At 39.1% G+C, this 24408-nt stretch overlaps 1 protein-coding gene across 3 annotated transcripts in view; it reads left to right on the top strand.

Moving 5' to 3' along the window:
* Positions 1 to 24408, top strand: part of TMEFF1 (transmembrane protein with EGF like and two follistatin like domains 1) — a 101551-nt gene that overhangs the window by 64810 nt on the left and 12333 nt on the right. For all 3 annotated transcript variants that reach the window (XM_050761508.1, XM_050761507.1, XM_050761509.1), the window contains exons 6-8: positions 4437 to 4585; positions 6786 to 6851; positions 18561 to 18684. In XM_050761508.1, the coding sequence (XP_050617465.1) occupies positions 4437 to 4585; positions 6786 to 6851; positions 18561 to 18684 (339 nt within the window). The remainder of the gene's footprint in view (positions 1 to 4436; positions 4586 to 6785; positions 6852 to 18560; positions 18685 to 24408) is intronic.

Below are 24408 nucleotides of genomic sequence, written 5' to 3'. Positions count from 1 at the left end.
TGGCTCTTTTTTAAATATGCACCATGTCTTTGACTCTCTGCTGTGGTCTGGTTAATTTCCTCTGACCTGTGTTCTAATTCACTTATTCTTTAGTTTCTCTAATCTACTGTTAAATCTGCCCATTGCATTTCTTGTATCTAGTAATATGTTGTTTATTTCTGGAAGTTCTGTTTGGTTCTTTCAAAAATGGACTTCTTTTCATGTTGTTTTATCTCTTTGTTGTGGGTATGTGACTGAATGTGTCTCTGTGGGCTGAGCTGCATATTTTTCTCAGAATTGTATCTGTGGAAAATCATTTAGGTCTAGGGTGAAATTGAGTTTCTCCAGAGAAGACTGCATTTGCTTCTGTCATTTGCCTACAGCAGGGGTGTCCAATCATTTGACTTCCCTGGGACACATTGGAAGAAGAATAATTGTCTTGGGCTGCACATTAAAATAAACTAACAATAGCTAATGAGTTTTACACACACACACACACACACACACACACACACACACCCCTCATAATGTTTTAAGAAAGTTTATGAATTTGTGTTGGGCTGCATTCAAAGCCTTCCTGGGCTGTGGGTTGGACAAGCTTGGCCTAGAGCCTCTTTTAGTCCTTGACTCCTTAAAATTAATTCTGGGTTTGAGATTTTTCAAAACAACCAAGTAGTATTTTAAGTTGTAGTTATCTGTGTGAGGGCTGGCTTGTGGCTTTGAATTCTCAGGTGAGCTGGTTTTCTTTTCGTTTTTCAAATTTATGGGTCAGTGCAACCTTTTTAATTTTTTAAATAGTCCCTTTGGAATATGACAACTCATTTCCAGTTTACCTTCATGCTGAGGGAGATACACACACACACACACACACACACACACACACACACACACACATATTTAAAGATATAACTTTTTTAGGGTCTCCAGACTCCCTACTTTAGGTGGGTCAGTGTTCTTTGTCTCCTGTTCCCAGAGGCCATCTTAGGTGGATCAGTGTTCTTTATCTTCTGTTCCCAGAGGCCTTTATTAGTCTGTTTTCACGCTGCTGATAAAGACACTGGGCAATTTGCAAAAGAAAGGGTTTAATTGCACTTCACAGTTCCACGTGGCTGGGGAGGCCTCACAATCATGGCGGGAGACAAAGAGGACCAAGTCACATCTTACATGGATGGTGGCAGGCAAAGAGAGAGCTTGTGCAGAGGAACTCCTATTTTTTAAAGCATCAGATCTTGTGAGACTCATTCACTATCATGAGAATAGTGCAGGAAAGACCCATCCCCATAATTCAGTCACCTCCTACCTGGTTCCTCCCATGACGTGTGGGAATTGTGGGAGTTACAGTTTAAGATGAGATTTGGGTGGAGACACAGCAAACCATATCATTCCCCTGCTTGCCCCTCCCAAATCTCATGTCTTCACATTTCAAAGCCAATCATGCCTTCCCACCAGTCACCCAAAGTCTTATCTCATTTCAGCATTAACTCAAAAGTCCACAGTTTAGCATCTCATCTGAGACAAGGCAAGTCCTTTCTGCCTATAAGCCTGTAAAAGCAAAAGCAAATTAGTTACTTCCTAGATACCAAGGGGGTACAGGCATTGGGTAAATACAGCCATTCCAAATGGGAGAATTTGGCCAAAACAAAGAGGCTATAGGCCCCATGCAGGGCGGTCAAATCTTAAAGCTCTAAAATGATCTCCTTTGACTCCATATCTTGTAACTGGGTTATGCTGATGCAAAAGGTGGGTTCCCATGGTCTTGGGCAGCTCCACCTCTGTGGCTCTGCAGGGTACAGGTGACTCTGCAGGGTACAGCCTCCGTCTTGGCTGCTTTCATGGACTGGCCTTGAGTGTCTGTGGCTTTTCCAGATGCACAGTGCAAGCTGTCAGTGGATCTGTCATTCTGGGATCTGGATGACGGTGGCCCTCTCCTCATAGCTTCACTAGGTGATGCCCCAATAGAGACTCTTTGTGGGGGCTCTGACCCCACATTTCCCTTCCACGCTGCCCTAGCAGAGGTTCTCCATAAGGCCCCACCCCTGCAGCAAATTTCTACCTGGGCATTCAGGCATTTCCATACATCCTCTGAAATCTAGGTGGAGGTTCCCAAACCCCAGTTCTTGACTTCTCTGTACCTGCAGGCTCAACACCATGTGGAAGCTGCCAAGGCTTGGGGCTTGCACCTTCTGAAGCCACAGCCCAAGCTCTACATTGGCCCCTTTCAGCCATAGCTAGAGCAGCTGAGATGCAGGGCACCAAGTCCCTAGGCTGCACAGAGCACGGAGACCCTGGGCCCTACCCAGGAAACCATTATTTCCTCCTATAATGGTAGGGGCTGCCATGAAGACCTCTGACATGCCATGGAGACATTTTCCCCATTGTTTTGGGGATTAACATTTGACTGCTTGTAACTTATGCAAATTTCTGCAGCTAGCTTGAATTTCTTCTCAAAAAAATGGGATTTTCTTTTCTAGCACATAGGCTGCAAATTTTCTGAACTTTTAAGCTTTGCTTCCCTTATAAAACTGAATGCCTTTAATAGCACCCAAGTCACCTCTTGAATGCTTTGCTGCTTAGTTATTTCTTCCGCCAGATACCCTAAATCATCTCTCTCAATTTCAGAATTTTACAGATCTCTAGGGCAGGGGCAAAATACCACCAATCTCTTTGCTGAAACATAACAAGAGTCACTTTGCTCCAGTTCCCAACAAGTTCCTCATTTCCATCTGTGATCACCTCAGCCTGGACTTTATTGTTTGTGCCACTGTCAGCATTTTCGTCAAAGCCATTCAACCAGTCTGTAGGAAGTTCCAAACTTTCCCACATTTTCCTGTCTTCTTCTGAGCCCTCCAAACTGTTCCAACTCCTGCCCATTATCCAGTTCCAAAGTCACTTCCACATTTTCAGGTATCTTTTTGGCAGCACCCCACTCTACTGTTACCAATTTATTATATTAATCTGTTTTCACGCTGCTGATAAAGATACACCTGAGACTGGGCAAAAGAAAGAGGTTTAACTGGACTTACAGTTCCACATGGCTGGGGAGGCCTCACAATCATGGCAGAAGGCAAGGAGGAGCAAGTCACATCTTACGTGGATGGCAGCAGGAAAAAAGAGTGCTTGTGCAGAGAAACTCCCATTTTTAAAACCATCAGATCTCATGACACTCATTCACTATCACGAGAACAGCACAGGAAAGACCTGCCCCCATAATTCAGTCACCCCCCACCAGGAGTTACTATTCAAGATGAAATTTGGGTAAGGACACAGCCAAACCACATCAGGCCTGCAAAGCCAAAAAATTGGTAAGTGAATATACCCAGTTTGGCAAATGCCTTCAAAGTGAAAATCAGCTTTAGAGAGCTCAGTTGGCCCTTCTCTGTTCCTGTGTTCCTATAACTTCTGTCCTAAATATTTCTGACTTTCTTACCAACTTGTGAGTGTATTTAAGAGAATGTTTTTAAATGTTTTCCCAGTATTTTCTGTTGTTTTTATCAGGAAGGTTAGTAAAGGTTCCTAGTCCTCTGTGTTACTATAAACAGGAGAGTCCCTATATTTTTATTTTTGTTTCTCTATTCCCAACTAGATTGTATCATTCTTGAGGGGAGTGATCTTGCTTTGGACTTCTTTCGCCTTCTCCGTAGTACAACACTCAGTGTTCAGTGGACATTCAGTTACATAGGTAGACATGTAGCTAGAAAACACTTTTGAGGGTTTCTGTTTTACGTATTTCATATCTATTATATTTTTTAACCTTCCCAGTTATTTGGTAAGGTAGGTTATTTATTTATTTAAGGCAGAGTCTCACTCTGTCCCTCAGGCTGGAGTACAGTGGTGCAATTATGGATCACTGCAGCGTCAACCTCCTGGGCTTAAGTGATGCTCCTGCCTCAGCCTCCCAAGTAGCGGAGACCACAGGTGCACACCACTGTGCCTGGCTAAGTTTTTTATATTTTGGTCTCAAACTCCTGGGCTCAAGTGATTCTCCTGCCTTGGCCTCCGGAAGTGTTGGGATTACAGGCATGAGCCATCATGCCTGGCCATTATTATTGCCTCCATTTTACTGATCAGTAAACTAAGACTTAGCGGAAGAATTTGGACACAAATCTGGTGATAAGTAGGGGTAGAATTTAGATTCGTGACTACTGACTCATAATTCTGTGTCCTTTCCACTATGCCATTTTGCTTTTTAGTTAATGTCATTGATGTCTCCTGATTACTTTAGCTAGATACGAAAATTCTAGACAAACCACTGGATTCATAATATTTTGATGAAATTATCTCTAAATCCTCACCTAAATTTTTTTTTAGATATTTGTTTAAGCTTTTATCAGTGACTTAAAACAATATGTTGACCTTCTGTTACAGAAAGCAGAAGAAAGAATTGGTCTTTTTTGCTGTTGCTGCATTGTGAAATATTTTTGTTGTAAAATATAGGTAATTTTTGTCTTTTCCAACAGGTGTGTATGTAATATAGATTGCAGTGGATACAGTTTTAATCCTGTGTGTGCTTCTGATGGGAGTTCCTATAACAATCCCTGTTTTGTTCGAGAAGCATCTTGTATAAAGCAAGAACAAATTGATATAAGGCATCTTGGCCATTGCACAGGTAAAATCCATTTTATTTATTCAGAGACCCATCTTTACTATTGTATACATATAATTGTACATTTGGTAGTGTTTCAAATTTGCAAAATGAGAAATCCTCGAAGCTTTATTACTTTGTGTTTCAGATTTTTAAATTACTAATTTAGTTTTTTTTCATTTATTTTCATCTTTTCAAGACATAAACCATGCTTCTTGGTTTTTATTTAGTTAGTTCTTGGTTGCTAACTGATCCTAACATGGAATTATAATTATTATTTATAGTTCTAATGTCATCTCAAATTTGGAATGATTATAGCTGTTTAAGAGTTAGATAACATATTTTAATTTCAGTAAAACTATGGTATTACCATATATTTGTTAAACCTCTTTTTATAGAGCATAATAATTTACTTTGTTTTCCCATTATCTGTATCATGTTTCCCTGTACATATTATGTGTGATTACAGATTTTGGTGTGAAGTTAGAGAATGTAAAGAAAATTTATTGCCTTTTGCTTAAGATTCTTTTTGCCCTTCTTGCTTTTTGTCGTAGCTTGGAAACCATGATACCATATAATAAGGAGTTTTTGTTTTCCACCCCTACTAGAAATATTCAGTCTCTAAAGCCAGAGGTTCCTAATTTTCTTTCCTCAGTAATATTCAGATGAGCTGGGAAGATGGATTATTTCCTTGGTCACATATGTGGGCCAGGCACACACTCATGGACTAGGATTGTACATCTTTCTTGCTTACTGGTTCCCTTCTTCCTCTCTTTTTAGACTTATTAAAGGGATATTATGTTTTTATCTGAGCTGAAGGGAAAAGATTGTAAGCCAAAATTAGGTACATTATATTGGTTACAAATTATTTGTGACACACTACACAATTGATTGCAGTACCTCTGGTCTAAACTACCAAAGAATACCCAAGAAGCTCATCGGACAATTTTTAGGTAGGAGTTGAGTGTGGGCATGATAGAGGACACCATTTGCTGACAGGGATCCCTTGTGGTTAGATGTCCCACTTAGCCTTGATCTTGAAGAAGTATGGTCCCCCCACCCCAATGGGGTGGCATTTAGAGCTTGGGTGGGAAGACTAGCTTAAGGAAGGACTATGTTCTCTGAGGAAAATATGCATGTTTGAATGATACTCTTTGGAATTTCAAGTTCAGAGCACTTGGTCAGTGTATTAGTTCATTCTCACATTGCTATAAAGAATTACCTGAGACTGGGTAATTTATAAAGAAAAGAGGTATAATTGGCTTGCAGTTCCACAGGCTGTACAGGAAGCATGGCTGAGGACCTCAGGAAACACAATCATGGTGGATGGCAAAGAGGAAGCAGGCACATCTTACATGGCAGGAAAAGGAGGAAGAGAGAGCAAAGGGAGAGGTGCCATGCACTTTTATAAACAGCCAGATCTTGTGAGAACTCACTCACTATTATGAGAACAGCAAGGGGGAAATCTGCCACCATGATCCAGTCACCTTCCACAAGGCCCCTCTTCCAACATTGGGGATTACAATTAGACATGAGATTTGGGCGGGGACACGGAACCAAACTATGTCAGTCAAGCTTGAGAGTTTAATTGAAATGCATCCTTTGGAGTGATTGGGCCTTAAGTTTTGTCTTAGTCCCCTCTGTAATCTTTCATCCACAAACTTAACTGTGTCTTTCCTTTGCCTCCCCCACTAGTATTGGGAAGCTTGTGCTTCTAAACACGTGGTTATGGCTCATTTATAGTCTTCCCAGTCCAGGTGCAGTTCTCAAATCAGGGGTCATTTTTTATAGTAAGCGTTTCATAACACAGCTGAGAGTCCCCATTTATCTTAATCTGATGTTTCCAGGGTAACAGTGGGTAGGAGGAGGTAAATCTTGAGGCAGTTGTCTTTTAGAGAAAGAAAGGGTTAACCTTTTCTTTTCAGAGTAGGTGTTGTTTTAGTTTGCATAGGAAAGAGTTTTTAAAGGAGGTGACATTGGAGCTGAAGTATAGATGAAACTGACTATTCATCATGCAAAGAGCACGCAAAGAGCACTTATACCTGGGATGCCTTGAGGCCTCAGACAGAAATGACATAATTGATTTAGAGAATAGTAGACAACGTGAGCAGGATAAGGGGACAGAGGTTAAGAAGAACTTGGAATGATTTGGAATTATTGGGAGTATCATGATATGACTTAACCATTGTATATATCTTAATTTGAGAACCGTTTTCTCTTACAGATACAGATGACAATAGTTTGTTGGGAAAGAAAGATGATGGACTACAATATCGACCAGATGTGAAAGGTACTGAATCATGCGTCTCCAAATTTTGGCCAGCTATGGAAATATGGTCACTAGCTGTCCTTATTAGTTCTGTTTCCATTATAACAACACCTCTAACTTTGCTCTCTATAGTAATATACATAACACAGTTAATTAGTATTAATAGTAACAGAAATAGCCAAAGTGCATCTCATTTTATAAGGTTCTCTCATATGTGCTTTCTTTGATTAAAGCTTGTATTGAGATAATTTTAGATGTACATGCACTTGTAAGAAGTTATACAGAAAGATCTCTCAATATGTTTTATAAAAATCCTCTTTACTCCTCTAGAGTTTCCTGTTAACATGTGCCTGATGCCCAGGTCTTTGAACCTTGTTCCTTTTGCCTGAAACTCTTTATTTCCTTTCCTGATTAATTCCTTTTTATCCTTTTAATCTTACCTTGGAAGTCATTTTATTTTGGGAAATACTCCTTGACTCTTAAGTCTATATTAGATACCTTTCCTGTATACTCCCTTATATAGCCCACTCTATTATAACTGCCTTTTTATTCATCTGTAACCCCCTCTAGGCTATGAGTTCTGTGAGGAGAGGAGAACCTGTCTGTCATGTTCACTCTGTATCCCTAACCCTAGCCGAATATCTGGCACATAAGTAGGTACTCTGTGCTTGTCTAAAGAGTGGATGTGGCTCAAAGAAGCAGTAGGTTTTATTTACACAAGGTCTCATGTAGTAAAGGTCAGAACAGAGGCTGAATTCCAGGTCCCTTGACTTCAAAGCCATTGCTCTTCTTGCTTGTTTTCACACCCATTATTTTGTTTGATTCTTATAACTGCTCTGATAGGTAAGAACCAATGGGAAGATTGAGGATCAATAAGGTTGTATCTGGTTAACTGAAACAGGTCTATATCTTTGGCCTTCTAGGCCAGGACCTCTATATAATCACAGGGTCATCATCTATCCATTTGTTTGGTTATACCATTAAAAGATATGTGATCTACCTTTTATACCTAATTTCTAAACAATATGTAAAATGGGAGTGATAATAGTACCTGTTTCATAGAGTTTCATAAAAACTAAATGAGATAATACATGTTAAGTGCTTCAAACAGTGTCGGATATACTTGTAAGTGTTCAACAAATGGTAGCTGTTATCATTGAGTAATTTGTTACTTCTCTTACTTGAATCATATCAAACCTGAGTTAGATGAGCTCTGAAATATGTCTAATGAGGCTCAAGGATAAGACCAAAGATGGGGTGGGGGTTGGGACAAGGTGGAGCTTAGGAACAAAGTGAGAATGTCTTCATAATAATAAAAAGGTTGGTATGAGCTCCTGAAATATGTCTCCTATATTGATACACAATACTGTATTTAAAATAGAAAATTTCCTGTGTTCTCGTAGGAGACAAAATAGGTCAGATTCAGTTTTATTCACTATATTGATAGTACTTGACTAGAATAGGAAGGCGATTTTTCAGTATTTGGAAGCTCATACTTAGGGCAGTTTGGGGAATTGTGTGTTCCAAAGCACTTGTGTGCCATTGATAATGGATAATTTAGAGCCTGGGCCACTTTTAAGACACTGAAAATCTTTTACACATAAGAATTGATCTCTAATTTAAATGAAATTATCATAGTTAGTAGATATAATTTATTACATACCTAATTTATACTGGTCATTTTACTGTTTGTAGTTAGAAAGATATCTAAAATATATGCATCTTTAAAGATCTTGTGATATAGTAAGTGCAGATAACCAACTTCTAACAAAGTAGAAACTGATTATTGCTATACGTGCAGTACAGTTTAAAAGTGCAATGGGAATTTAGAAAAGTTGAGGTTAATTTTTGGTGGGGAACAGTGGGAATCTGTGAAATGTTGTGGAAGAAGTGGAACTTGAGTGAACCATGAAGGATGAACAGGAGTCAGAAGGATATCTAAGGATAGGAGAGCGTGAGCATAGATATGCACACAACGCTATGACAGGATGTGTTGGAGAAAGGTAAGGATTCCTTTGGGCTGGAGAATAGGAGGCTTAAGAGGTAGAAGTGGAAGGCAAGGCTAGAAAGATAGCTTGGGGCCAGATTGTGTAGTGTTGAATTCTGTGCTACTCTAGGGAATTTAGACTTTATTTGTGGGCAGTGGGGAATCATTAATATATTTGAAAAAAGCAAGGCTACAAAGTTAACCATTTGAAAGAATGATACCTGGCAGAAATATTGTGCATATTGTATACATTGGGATGGAGGCAGGGATATCAGTTAGGTAAAGTCAAAAGGAATAAACATCTTCTTAGATATGAGAGACAGAGAGTTAAAAATGACTTAAGACTTCAAGCTCAGATGGCTTAGATAATGAATTCTGTTCACAGAACTAAGGATATTAGGTAGGTGAAGGTGTTTGGAATAAAGTAAGGGAGGAGTTGATGGTGGAGATGGTTGACTGTATTTTAGACTTTGAGGTGCTTGTGGAACTCATCCAGGTCACTTTGTTCAGTATAAATTTGTGAATCGTCTTTGGATATAGAGGTGATAACTGAAGCCACAAGAATGAATGAGAGAGAGTTGTGTTGTCTGTTATAGTAGCTACTGGCCACATGTAGCTTTTTAAATTTAAATTTAAATGAAATTAGCTTGGACAGCATGGTGAGACCTTGTCTCTAAACAAAATTAACTGGTTGTGGTGGTATGTGATGTGGTCCCAGCTGCTCGGGAGGCTGACGTGGGAGGATGGCTAGAGCCCAGGAGGTCGAGGGTGCAGTGAACTGAGATCGCACCACTACTCTTAAGCATGGGCGACAAAGCAAGACCCTGTTTTGAAAAAAAAAAAAAATTAAAAGCATGCTAGCCCTATTTCAGATGTTCAGTAGCCAGATATGACCAGTGACTACCATATGGGACAGCACAGATATAGAACATTTTCAGAGTTGAAGAAAGTTCTGTTGGACGCACTATTATTTAGAAAGGAGAGAAGGTCCAACTTGGGATGAAGCAGAAAGAGGACTGAGAGGAAGAAAATCAAGAAGAGTACACAGAAGCTATGAGGGAAAAGATGACCAGTAGCTTAAAAAGCTACAGAAAGGTATGAGAAGACAAGGACTAAACTATGCTAGAATTTGAAGACAAGGGGATCATTGACAATCTTGGACCAAGTTTCTTCCATGAAGGATGAAAGATGAAACCCAAATCGTAAAAGTGTTCTCACAGGAAATAGAGGTTAAAAGGTAACTCTATTTTTATTGTGTTTGTTTATTTGTTTTTACCTTATTTGCTTTTATTTTATTTTTTGTTCTCACAGCATTTATAGGAGGCCCTTAGTAAATATCCACGTCTGCAACACACAGCCAAGATTGGGTAGGTAAGGCAGTGATCTGGGGATAGAGGCTACAAAATGAAAAGCGGGAACACTGCACCAGCAAGAAGCTGGAAAGATTGGAAGATAGTGCTCAGTAAGAAATGTCTTTTAAAACTTAACTTTTAGAGAAGAGTGCTGGTGAAATGGAGCATTTGAATGTCTAGAATAGCTGCTGAATTAGAGCTTTTCTTGGGCTGTTGGAAAACTTGTGGTAAATATTGAAATTGGAGTGTTAGAAGTTCTGTTGTAGATGTTGAAGTCATAAAGGGGATATGATTGAGCATGAGTTGTATGGGAGATGGGTATGTGACATTTAGAAAACATGTATCTATGATATATAAACAGAATAGTATAATAAACCTCATATACCCAGTACCCACCTTCAACAGTTACCATTGATTGAGCATATGGGAGATGGGTATGTGACATTTAGAAAACATGTATCTATGATATATAAACAGAATAGTATAATAAACCTCATATACCCAGTACCCACCTTCAACAGTTACCATAAAGGATATGATTGAGCATGAGTTGTATGGGAGATGGGTTTGTGACGTTTAGAAAACATGTATTTATGATACATAAACAGAATAGTATAATAAACCTCATAAACCCAGTACCCACCTTCAACAGTTGTCAGCATTGTCATTCTTTGTATACCTCCACCCATGTGATTATCATTATTCTCGTTTTATAGTTTTTAAAGATGTAATTTATAGCACTGAAATGCGCAAATCTTGATCAATGGATATACTTCACATATACCATACCTTATAATCAATACCATTTCCACCTGCAGGAAGTTTCTTTGTGGTATATGACATTTTAATGTGACCATTTTGATTCAAAAATATGCTCATACAGCCTATAATCTAACCATACCACCCTTTTTATTATTATGAAGACATTCTCACTTTGTTCCTAAGCTCCACCTTATCCCAAACCCTACCCCATCTTTGGTCTCATCCTTGAGCCTCATTAGTCTCTCCTCCTGCTGCTGGCCAGGGATACCTGAGATAGCGAGATACTGATATCATTTCCATTACTGGTGACTGTTTAGATATTTCGGTCCAGCCCTTTTGATGTGCCCTTTTAAAAATGATTTTGACAGATATGCCTCATCAAAAGGAAAGACTGTGAGCCAAACGCTAAGATCAATGAAGGAAATCAGAGAATGTCATGGAGGTTGGTGGAGAGTCATGCAGAGGATGATTAGCAGGCTCCTAAGAGAGGAAGGTGCTGGGGAGCTGAGAGTGGAATGCTGGGCTGGAAGTGACAGTGGTGAGCACATCAGGGGAAGAGGGAAGAAAGGGAATCTAGGAAGTAATGTGGTCTTGGTACATCAGGAAGATGAAAGGACTATTTTCTAAGGGAGTAGTTGAGGTAGATGAACTTATTCATGTTAGAAGGGGTGTTTCTCTGAGCACAGTGGGCAGGCTAGGAAAGGAGGAATCAGGGCTGGTATGGAGGACGGTGGGGTTTAGAATTGGGAGAGTGGGAGGCATTGGAGTGTGGGCAGTAGTTTACATAGCGGAAGATAATTCCTTAATGGAGTCCGAGCAGACTGTGGTTAGGGAAGGATGTGTGGAGGGATATGTTAGTGATGAAGGCTGGGGGGTGCAGGGTAGTATAGCGGAAGCAAGACAGAATATTTTGAATTTTTTAACTGTAGAGATTTATAGAAATAATGAGCCCTAGGGTTACTGATGCAGTGTTGATATAGTTGTGACCTCGGCAGTTTACCTTCCAGGTATGTGTCTCCATTGCTAATAGCAACTCCTCATGCTTTATTTTGGTTGTACACTGTTGGACCAGGACAGATAGCCAGTGGAACAAGCCTTTGCAGATAAGCCATCTGGTACTGGGTTTTTTCATAGCATCATCCCTTAGAACCACAACTATCCTTTGTATTTGAAAGCACTGCAGCTGGTGGTGGATTTGTTTCTGAATGCCTCTGTGGGTGAAAGGAGCCATTTGGTGACCAAGTATGCTTTTTGTATTGTACATACACACACACACACACACACACGCACTGTTCAGAGACTAGCAGTTGCAGTTGTTGTTCATCGTGCCTGTCACCACTTGACTAAGGGCTTGTTTAGGCAGGATCATTCTGTGCTCAGTTCTTACTGTGTGCAGGTGACATCTCTGCTGTTGTTTCTGAAACCATGTTATGTTACATCTTTTGAGCCTTTTTATTTTTCCTTTTTGAAGTTGGCTAATTTACTTGGCCTGGAGAGCAGGTGCTTGGCCATTCTGCTTTTTATCTGTTTCCTACACATCTCCTAGGATAGCTTGGAGAAATAATACTGTAATGGCTAAGAGCTTGCCCTCTGGAGTCAGACTTGGTCTGTGCCTACTAGCTGTGTGTCTTGATTTCTCTGAGCCTCATTGATCACATCTGTAATTAGGGACAGTAATATCTACTACCTAAGATCACTATGAATATTAAACACTGTGTTACTGAGTTCAATGTCAGTGTTATTATGGTTATTTTTAAAACTTTTGTTTCCTAGTTTCATGTTCAGTAACCTGGCTGTGCTCAACAGTCTCACCATTGGTGGGTTAGTTATCTGTCTTGCCATTTAATATTATTGTTCATAAGTGACATCAGTAGGATATTCTTTCATTTAATAGTTATTAATCAAGTGCCCTACTATGTGCCAGGTGCTTTCACATATTTGTGTTATTTAGTCCTCATAACAATCAAGTTTATCCTCATTTTGCAGATGAAGAAGCTGAAACTGCAGGAGTTTTGCCCATATAGAATGGCAGAACAGCGACTGGAATTCAGACTTGCTGGCCCTAAATGCTGCTACTTCCCTTTGTACCATGATTCCAGAATTCTTTTCTGCCTCCTTGCTTTCTTAATTACCTTTATATATTTAATCCCCTCTGAGCTATTACCTTGGTGAACCTTAATACTTCTTCTCGAGTCTGGATCTTTTTCCAAGCACTGGTTTCACATATTCAGTTGCCTTGTACTTACTTGTTTGTTTTGCCATTGCTTCAAACTTGTGGAACTACCATAGTGCCTGGAACATAATAGATGCTTAAAAAATACTTTTTGAATGACTGGAGATCTAAACTTGAACTCAGCTTACTACATTCTCTCTACAGAACCCCCATTGTTAGGCTCACATTTGGAGTCATTTTTACATAATTCTGTATTACAAGCATCTTCAATAAAGAGAACAATTTTGTTCTACTGAACACTTAAATGTACAGGAGTTAGTACTGGGTACCACTCTTCAAGATAGTTGTAAATTGTTGGAATAGGAATGGGACTGGGAAAATCTGAGCTTAAAAATAGAAGATTGGTTAATAGAGGGGAGAGGGTAAACAGATGTGAGGAAGTCTGCATCAAGTTGAAGCGAGATTTCATTCAACATAAAGAAAATCTGATGGTATTAGAATGAACCATATTACGAGTTTTGGAAGTGTTCAAGTAGACATAGGCTCTGAGGGTTATAAAACTAAAGATACTCCTTTATCAAACCAGATGGCCTCCAAGGACCCTTCCAGATCTGAGTTTCTGAGCTCATTCACTTTCCAAAACATCCTCAAACCATTTTTATTTTTTCTGTGTGTCTAGTGTCTACTCCTACTGCTGAGATTTAGCTTAGCTTTTTATTGCCACAAGTTTGGATTATGTACTAACTTTCTTTATTTTTTTTGAGACACAGTCTGGCTCTCTCACCTAGGCTGGAGTGCAGTGGTGTGATCTCAGCTCACTGCAACCTCCACCTTCTGGGTTCAAGCGATTCTTGTGCCTTAGCCTCCCGAGTAACTCGAGTTACAGGTGTGTACCACCATTCCCAGTTAATGGATTATGTATTAACCTTTTAATTGGTCACCTGATAGATATATCAGGTGATATATATAAAATATATATGTATAATATATATAATATTATACATATAAATGTATAGATGATATACTATACATATATATACATATATATACATATATATTATATATATAATATAATAATATATTATATATATTATACATATGTATATATATAATCTTCCTAGTTCCCTTGCCCCATTATCTTGTATGCTGGTATCCACTTAATTATTTTAATATCTTTATTGAGATACCATTTACATGCCATTAAGTTCACCTGTTTATAAAGTGTGCAATTCAGTGGTTTTTAGTATATTTACAGAGTTGTAAAAGTGTTATCATAATCTAATTTTAGAACATTTCCTTCACCCCTAAAAGAACTTCCACACCCATTATTAGTCACTCCCCATTCACTTAACCACCAGCTCTAGGCAACTATCTCAACTAATTTTCATGTAAAACCCGGCTTTCCTTGTGCTGTCTTCAAAAGGCCTTTAGTGTCTTCCTTGTCCATATGATGAAGAAAACATGTCTTACCTAGAATTCAAATTTTTCCATAATCTAGTTTCAGCCTACTTTTCCAACTTTGACATATACCCTTCCCCAGTCTGAATGTATCATACTCTACCTAGGTTGCTACTCTTTGTTCTTAAGAATGCCATGTGCATTATAGCTTCCCTTTGGCTTCCACCGTTCCTCTGTCTAATCTATTTATGCTTTGAGTCTTAACTTGAGTCCTACCCTATCAATAAATCCTTTAGCCTCCAGTGAGTTCTCCTTTCAATTTGAACTTCCATAGCACCTAGTGTTATAAAACCATCTTTTGCCGTTTTAATTGTAAACTGCCACATGGGACCCCTTCCCTTGTGTTATTCAGTTTTTCATGTGTATATGCTGATTTTCTGAATTGACTTTAAGCTTCTTGAGGGCAAGGACCATGCATGCCTTTTTTTTTTTTTTTTTTAATATCCTCTGTAGCTTAGCTGAGCATGTAGCTATGCCCAGAAATAGTATGTATGTTTAATGGGATGAATAAAGTTGGCATTGAGTGGAATATTAGACTCTGTGAATTTGGATGTTGGCAGAAGTTTCAAAGCCTTATTAGACATGTTCATGTTTTATATAGCTTCACTTTGCCTACAGCTTGATACCACATTCTTTCATTACTTCATTCAGTGTATGTTTATTGGTGCCATACTTTTCCTATTAATTTCTCAAAACTTTGTTTTTAATTTAGTTAACTTTCTCTGACTGCTTTCACCTAGCTGAGTTCTCTGATAGCTCTCAGCTCTGCGTTATTCTTGAAATTCCTTGCTGTTTAAAGAACTTCCTTATGGTACGTTAGTACATTACCACAGCCTCTACAGACCTGCATAGTCCTATTACTAGGACTTTATCCTTATAGGACTTTATTATCATAGGTTGGTGCATAACCTTATTCTCTATAGTCCCATTGTTATACCCTTTCATGGCCATGTTCTGAGAAATGCTATGGGAGATGACTGCTTTCCTCAGTTCACTTATGGTCTGATGGGGAATGTAGAGTGGCATTTTTAGTTTAAAACTGTAGCAAGAAAAGTATATTTGATTTCAGTTATTTGGTTTCTGATAAACCATTTCTCATCAAAGCTAAATTACTTTAGGAAAGTCTTCTGCTTGGATCACAAGTAATAAATAAAAGATATGATAATTAAGTTTTGACCTCTGTTAGGAAACACAGGATAGGACTACTACAGACAGTCTAGTTCATGAAGGGATTCAAGATAGAAACCTTTATTGGATAATAATTTTGTCAATGGAAAACAACAAAGATACAATTTATAACTGTTTTTTTTCTCCCTTTACCAGGAGAAAATTAGAATTTATTCATTTAACAAACATTTGTTGAGCACGAAATAATACTTGGTAATACTTATTTGTTAAGTACTTATTGTTTGCCAGGCATTGTTCTAAGTTCTGTAAACACTTACATATTTAATACACTAAATATATTATCTCATTTAGGCCTCAAAACAACCCTACAAGAAGTAGACATCATTGTCATCTTCATTTCTCAGATTAAGAAACTGAGGGCCAGAAATAGTTAAGTAACTGCCTTTAGGTCACACAGCTAGAGAGTGTTGTAACCAGGATTCAAACCTAGGCAGTCTGACTCTAGAGCTGTGTTCTTAGCCATTATATGTACTACATTCTAAGTGTTAGGAGTTATACAGAAATGAATAACACAAGCAGCCAGATTATTAAGGAGCTCACAGTCTTATAGTAGAGGCTGACTTAAAAAACCCAAATAGCAATAAAACAGGCAGTACTGTGAGTGTTATAATAGAGGAGTAAGTGCTCAGGATCATAGCAACCCAGAAGAGGGCTTGATTTCTTTTGCCATGGCAGAATCATAGTCTGGGAGCTGGAGGAGACCTTATAAGCCCTTTGACGACAGGATATGTTTTCATTTTTGTATTCCCAACACCTAGCAGAGTGCCCAGCATATACAAGGTGATCAGTAGATGATAAATTAGTGATCTGTTTTGCACTTTCCATTATGATAGCTACTAGGCTCATGTTGCTATTGAGCACTTGAAATGTGGCTAGTCAGAATTTAGATCTTTTGTGGGTATAAAATATCAGAATTTGGAGACTTATTTTAAAAAGTAAGAATATTTCAATTTTTAATACTGGTAATATGTGAAAATGTTATTTATTGGCTATACTGGATTACATTATATGATTAAAATTAATTTACTTGTTTCTATTTACTTTTTAAAATCTGGGCTACTAGAAAATATAAAATTACATATGTGTCTTGTACTATACCTGTGTTGGGTAGTGCTGGTCTCATTCAGCTCCCTCAGAGAGAATAAGTGATTTGAACAAGGTCACAAAGCAGTAAAGACATTTTTTAAATTGAGAATTTGTATGTTAGATTCCCTGACTTTTAGATCTGTTCTCTTTCTAGGCATAAATTAAATTAGCACAATGTAAATATATATACTTTGAGGAAAAATAATATCATTTTGGTCTTGTTTCTCTCTGCTTTAGTTCCACTATCACTGACCTCAATAATCATTAAGGTTTTTTTCTGTCTATATGTAAATTTTTATCCTCAGAAAATCTGTATTTTTGGTTCTCAGGGTTTTTTTACACTTGACACCTCTATTCTCACTTCTCCCTTGATCTTCCTCTTAATCTTCCCCATACACATACATACAACTCACTATTTCATTCCTTTTTAATTGGTTTCCATTAACATTAAAAAAATTTTATTAGCACCTTTTATTTGTATTTTGGGGAGATAGGCCCTGTGATGTTACATGATATACTGTTTAAATAGCTGGTTGTTTTGGTGGTATTTTACTTGCATTTGTTATCTCCTTTAATCCTCTCAAAACTGCATGAAGTATAGGTCCTATTATTCTGAGTTTACAGTTATGAAGTCTCAGGTTTAAGAGGGTAGTATGCTGAAGGTACGGCTATAGTGCACAGAATCTGTTAGCTAGAACTGTGTAAGATACAAATGGCAGGAAGCCTGGGGATTTTCCTGCACATGGACAGGCCTGTAAATATTGGGGAATTCTGGGTCCTTCGAGCTTAGGATTAATGTATTGGTGCATATACCAAAAAAAGTATAAAAATTCATTCCCAAATTTATTTGTGTATGTGTGTGTGCATATGTGAGTATGTGATGTATATATGGAGAATGACTGAATGAGTGAATGAATCTGATTGATTTTGAAGACCAAGTTCCTATGTTTTCATCTTTCCTGACCTGTTCCATCTCTCCTTCCTGACTCTCTTCCTTTTCTTCACTTCAGTTCAGTTCAAATCATTATACTTAAGTCTGAGCAGATGTTCATCAATATGTTGATAGTGTTTTATTTTTGGAGAGTGAGATCTCAGGTTATTTTGAATTTCTTTTTTAACCTCTATATTATTTGAATTTTTAAAATAATGACCATATACTAAGAAAAACTATATGAAAAGAGCAGCAAAGCTATTTTCACTTGGAAAAAAATGAATATGCTTGATAATTTTCATTCCGAAAATAAACCTTTCACCCTAAAATTCCAGAATCCCATAACTTGCTCTCTGTCATTCAGTGTTCTTTGGCCTCAATTTCATAGCCCTCAAATAGATGATTAAGTTCATTCCCCAAAAGCCATTTCTGTGTACACCATCTCTCTGTCACAGAGGTGAACTTTCTTCTAGAGCTAGCATTTTTTTCTTTAGCAAAGGTGTTTAGTTTTCTTTGCCAGATTGTTTTTAAACAACAGTAACTCTTAGCGGTCACATTCTGCAAGTATTTTTAAATGCTTTGAATCTTAAGTTTACCGCTGTGTTTATGGCATAATAGGAATTAGAAAAGACCCTGGATCTGATCTAACCCCTTATCTGATAAATTTTCTTTTCAAATTGCCAGTAGGTGGTTGACAGCAAGTGGATTCATTTGCTGTTTCAGAACATTTGAAAAGTCCTTATTTTTCAGCTTGCGTTTCATTGTTGAATGATCTGGTTTATGTTCTTTTAAGATGCTAATGATCAAAGAGAAGATGTTTATATTGGAAACCACATGCCTTGCCCTGAAAACCTCAATGGTTACTGCATCCATGGAAAATGTGAATTCATCTATTCTACTCAGAAGGCTTCTTGTAGGTAAGTCAGTGCTTCCAGATCAGTGGTGAGCATTTTTTTTCATCAGTGGTTGTTGCTCTATAGAAGGGAATGAAATGTAGGCTAAATATTACCAAAAAGTAGTGTTTATTTGCAGTAGACAAGTAAAAAAATAAATCAGCAGCATCATTTGGAAAACTGGCAAGTAATAGGCAGAAAACAAAAAACAATTTTTTAAAGGGCTTTGAGATTATGGGCAAATTTAAAATATAATACTATGCATTTTTAATATAAAAAATAAATGTGCCATATTCCAACACTATTTTGGTTTTTAGGCAATCTGTCACAAGGTGGTTGAGGGACTAAAGACTGTATTAAGAACAGAGAACATGTAACTCAAATAAAATAGGTGCTAAAATAGATTTCTAAAAATAAGGGGATGGGGACGAAGAACCAGGTGTGAATTGAGAGATGAAAATGGAAAGGGCGTAAATCCTCAACTCCCTGATTCCAGAGAGGTTATGTAACTTGTTCAAGGTCAACAGCAAGTTAGAAATAGAGCTGGGAAAAAATTAAGTCTCAGACTTTCCAATACCCTACCTAATGATCTTAGTGTTTTTTGCTGCTCTTGCCTGTCTATGGATACACCTTTTTGCTGCTGCTGCTAGGAGCTCATCATCTACTTGATGTTGGTCTAGTTAGCCAGGTGATGTTTCTATAGACAAGGGGACATTGCTGTCATTTTGCTTACCCTTGCCTCCTAGAGTTTGACCAGATCCTTTTTTTCCTTTCTTAGTCAAAACATCAAAACATGGAGAAATAGTATACTTTTCCTTTGTTTGGTCCACCTAGAAGCCGGTGAATCTTTCCAAAAAATAAGAGGAAGCAATTGGAAATCCAGTACCTTGGGTCCTTCTACTTCTTTAGCTCCCTGCTCCTGATTTTTTTCCCCGGCCTTTCTCCTGCTTAAAAAACAAGAAACAAAACAAAACACTGTAAACTGTTAATGGTTGAATAGTTCTTTGTTAAGACATTTGCTTTTTCCTGATTGAAAGTTCACCTTGTCTTTGAAGAACCCTAACCTCTTCTTTTTTTGTGTGTGAACATTAAAAAAATCCAGCTGTATGAATGATAACAGGCCAGTTTTTTTTTTTTTTTTTTTTTTTTTTTTTTTTTTTTTTTTTAGACAGAGTCTTGCTCTGTTGCCCAGACTGGAGTGCAGTGGTGCGATCTTGACTCACTGCAACCTCAGCCTCCCAGGTTCAAGCAATTCTCCTGCCTCAGCCTCCTGAGTAGCTGGAACTATAGGCATGTGCCACCATGCTTGGCTAATTTTTTGTTTTTTGTTTTTTTGAGATGGAGTCTTGCTCTGTCGCCAGGCTAGAGTGCAGTGGTGCAATCTCGGCTCACTGCAACCTCCGCCTCTTGGGTTCAAGTGATTCTCCTGCCTCAGCCTCCTGAGTAGCTGGGACTACAGGCATGTGCCACCATGCCCAGCTAATTTTGTATTTTTAGTAGAGATAGGGTTTCACTATGTTGGTCAGGATGGTCTCGATCTCTTGACCTCATGATCCGCCCGCCTTGGCCTCCCAAAGTGGGATTACAGGCGTGAGCCACCGTGCCCAGCCTAATTTTTAGTAGAGACAGGGTTTTGCTGTGTTGCCCAGGCTGGTCTTGAACTCTTGAGCTCATTCAGTCTGCCTGCCTCAGATTCCCAAAGTGCTGGGATTACAGACGTAAGCCACTGCTCCTGGCCCAAGCCAGTTTAAAAACGAAATCTTACAGTGGGCTCTTCATGTTTGTCCTACAGTGGCATGGATAGCTTGATAGAGGTTTGGATCTTGTCCTCTTAGGATGGTGCATCTTTCAAGATACTTAAATGAAGGATGAGAGAGAGGATCATGTTCTGGTAATGATGTGATACCAGGTCATTTTCTAGTATTTTACTAACTGAAAGTAAGAGGATTGAATGGTGTACAGGTTAAAGGCTTTGGAATTGGATACACTGACTTGGCCAATTATTGTCTGTGTGTTCTTTGGAAGTTTATACATAAAATATCTAAGCCTCATTTTCATCTTTCTTAAAGTAGAATAGTAATAGTACCTATCTCATGTTGTTAAAATTAAGCGAGATAATATATGTAAAGTGCTTAGCCTAATACCTGGTATGTAGTATGTACTTAGTGAATAGCAGTTGATATTATTAGACTGTAAGCCCATTAGGGGCTCTTTGTTTTGTTAACCAGTATTTTCCCTGTGCCTAGTGTAGGACCTAGCCCAGTAGGAACTCAGTAAATATTTTTGAATGACATGTGATGATGATAAATTTTTTTTTTTTTTGAGACGGAGTCTCGCTCTGTCTCCCAGGCTGGAGTGCAGTGGCGGGATCTCAGCTCACTGTAGCTCCGCCTCCCGGGTTCACGCCATTCTCCTGCCTCAGCCTCCCGAGTAGCTGGGACTACAGGCGCCTGCCGCCTCGCCCGGCTAGTTTTCTGTATTTTTTAGTAGAGACGGGGTTTCACCGGGTTAGCCAGGATGGTCTCGATCTCCTGACCTCGTGATCCGCCCGTCTCGGCCTCCCAAAGTGCTGGGATTACAGGCTTGAGCCACCGCGCCCGGCGATGATAAATTTTTAAGAGGAGTATCGGCCGGGCGCGGTGGCTCACGCCTGTAACTTTGGGAGGCCGAGGCGGGCGGATCACAAGGTCAGGAGATCGAGACCACGATGAAACCCCATCGCTACTAAAAATACAAAAAAATTAGCCGGGCGCAGTGGTGGGCGCCTGTAGTCCCAGCTACTCAGGAGGTTGAGGCAGGAGAATGGCGTGAAGCTTGCAGTGAGCTGAGATCGCACCACTGCACTCCAGCCTGGGGGACAGAGAGAGACACCGTCTCAAAAAAAAAAAAAAAAAAAAAAAAAAGGAGTATCTTAAATGCCAAAGAATCTCTTTTCTGCACAATTGTAACTCCTTAAAAGCAGTTGATCTTTTCCTTTTGTCTGAGTCTGTGCAGTGTCTATAGGAATCAGGCCATGATATTTGTACTTCTGCTAGTAGGTAAGTGTGTGTGTATAGCAGTAAACAAGTAAGGATAAACAGCTTTTAGCTATAGTCCTATTATTAGGTTAAAATCTTCTAGCATTATGGTACCATTGATTTTTTGTTTTGTTTTGTTTTTGTTTTGAGATGGAGTCTTGCTCTGTTGCCCAGGCTGGAGTGCAGTGGTGTAATCTCGGCTCACTGCAACCTCTACCTCCCTCCCAGGTTCAAGCAGTTCTCCTGCCTCAGCCTCCCAAGTAGCTGGGATTATAGGCGTGTGCCACCATGCCTGTCTAATTTTTCTATTTTTAGTAGAGACAGGGTTTTGCCATGTTGGCCAGGCTAGTCTCGAACTCCTGACCTTGGGTGATCCACCTGCCTTAGCCTCCCAAAGTGCTGAGATTACAGGCGTGAGCCACCGTGCCTGGCCTGATTTTTTTTTTTTTTGATTGATTGATTGATGTATTAATGCCAACTTCTCCCTGATATTGGGGTGTCAAATTCAACTATGACAGAGATCCAGGGATCTTGCCTTTAAAAACCATACAACCTGGTGGAAGAGACTGACAAGTAATTATAATATGAAAAATGCTGTCATACACAGGTATACATGAGGCGATTTGGGACTTCAGAAAAGACATGTAAGCCTGAAGATGGGTGGGGGACATTGTTGGAGAAAGAGTCAGATCTTATAGGAACATTTGGCCTATCCCAGGAGCTTGGCTTTTATTTTAAAGGCAGTGAGACACCATTAGAGGATTTTAAGTAGCAATGCTGAGATCAAATCTGAAAGTCACTCTGGTGACATTGTGGAAAGTAGATTAGAAAATTTAGGAGACTTAGTAAGAAGTAAGGGCCTGAATTAAGTATGAAGGAGTTGTTGTGAGGCTGATAAAATAAATGGATTGCAGAGAAATCATTAGGTGGTTGAACTCATAGATGTTGGTGACCGACCTGTTAGGTTGGATATGAGCACGAGAACCTGGGGGTTGGTGGAGGTTAGTGGGATGAAGAGTCAGGAGAGTCTCCTGGGTTTCTGGCTAACACAAGATTGAGTGGGAAATGCATTGGGAAGAGGGAGAAGGTTTGAGGGGAAATGATATATTCAGTTTGACGTGCTTGGTCTAAGATAACTGTGGGATATCCGCTTACAGATGTCTGGTGGGCTGCTGGATATATTTTAGTTTTGGAACTGATGAGAGAGATGTGATTGAAGACATACATTTGAGAATCATTCCCTCTCTACCATTTCCATTTTACTTTCTACCTAGCAATTCTTCTATCCCACTAGCCCTCCCGTTTATTGATCCTATCAACTTTTCAGTGTCCCTCACACCCTGGATATTCTCTTCCCCTCCCTCGTTAGTGTAAATTCCATGGCCAGTCATTGTAGTTCCCTTTGCATTTGAATCCCTCTTTCCTCTGTTGCTTCATCATACTCACTTGCAAAACTGTAGTCCTGGTTCCTCCCAGCTCTCCACCTACTGCATACCTATACATGCAGCTGATCATGGCTATCCGTGAAAAGCACACCACCAGGTTAACTAGTCTCACTGACATATCTATAGGTCTCAAGGTGGGCCCTTTATGCTGTGCCGGCAGTCATTCTACACCTGCAGTTTATGCATTCTCCTCCTCTCCTATAGGATTTCTTTGTATCTTCTCCTCTCTCCTCAGATTAGCTGTACCTCCTCTCTCATCCTCATTCTTGGCTGTTGATCTTCTTTCCAAGTTTACTGAGAAAATGGAAGCAATATGAGAACTTGCACACACTTTCACTATCACATACCAGCAATCCTCTCCCTTTTTCTCTGTGTCATAGAACTTAATATCAGTATATCTCATATATATTGATAAACTTTTATTTTTTCCATCTTGGAAAAAAACTGCTCATTCTTATTCCCACCAGTTACTGTCCTGTTCGTTTCCTTTCCTTCATAGAACTCGAAAGAGTTGCCTAAAGTCTGTCTGCAGTTCCTCACTTCCCATTTCTCTTGAACTCACCCCAACAAGCTTTTGTCCCTAACACTCCACTGGGACTGTTCTCATTTCTAAATTCAGTGGTCAGTACTTAGTCTCAAATTACTTTTGAATGATCAGTAGCATTTGACACAGTTGATCACCCCCTCATGTGTGATATGCATTCTTCACTTGGTGTCAAGAATTATACTGTCCGTTGTTTTTTTCCTGATTTGCTGGACATTCCAGTTTTCTTGGCTGCTTCCCTCTTTGCTCCCTGACCTCTCAATGTAGTAGTGTACTTGGGTTTAATCCTAGTCCTCTTCCCTTAGAGATTCTGTCCAGTCTCAGGGCTTTCCATGACATATGCTAATAACTCCTAATTTACATAAATCCCAGACTTCTCTGCCGAATTTGAAACTCGTAGATCCATCTGCCTCCTTTACATTTCCACATGGATGTCTGACACCTCAATCTCAACAGGACTAAAGCCGATCTCCTGATCTGTTCTCCCTCCCTAAACCTGCTTTACCTGCCACCTTCTTCATCTCAGTTGATTCCAACTCCATCTTTTCAGTTGCTCAGACGAAACACCCTCTGATGTATCTCTGTCTTCTCTTTCTTATCCAATCAGCTGGGAATTCTGTTTCAGAATATCTCCAAAATTTGATTACTTCTCACCATTGCCAGTGCTATTCCTAGTGCAGGCCAATATTTCCCTGGAGTTTTTGCAATAGCCTCCGTGATTGTATTCTATAGTCCATAATCA

Source organism: Macaca thibetana, chromosome 15, assembly GCF_024542745.1.
Source record: "Macaca thibetana thibetana isolate TM-01 chromosome 15, ASM2454274v1, whole genome shotgun sequence".
NCBI classification, from domain to species: Eukaryota; Metazoa; Chordata; class Mammalia; order Primates; family Cercopithecidae; genus Macaca; species Macaca thibetana.
This window is presented reverse-complemented; position numbering and strand designations above follow the sequence as displayed.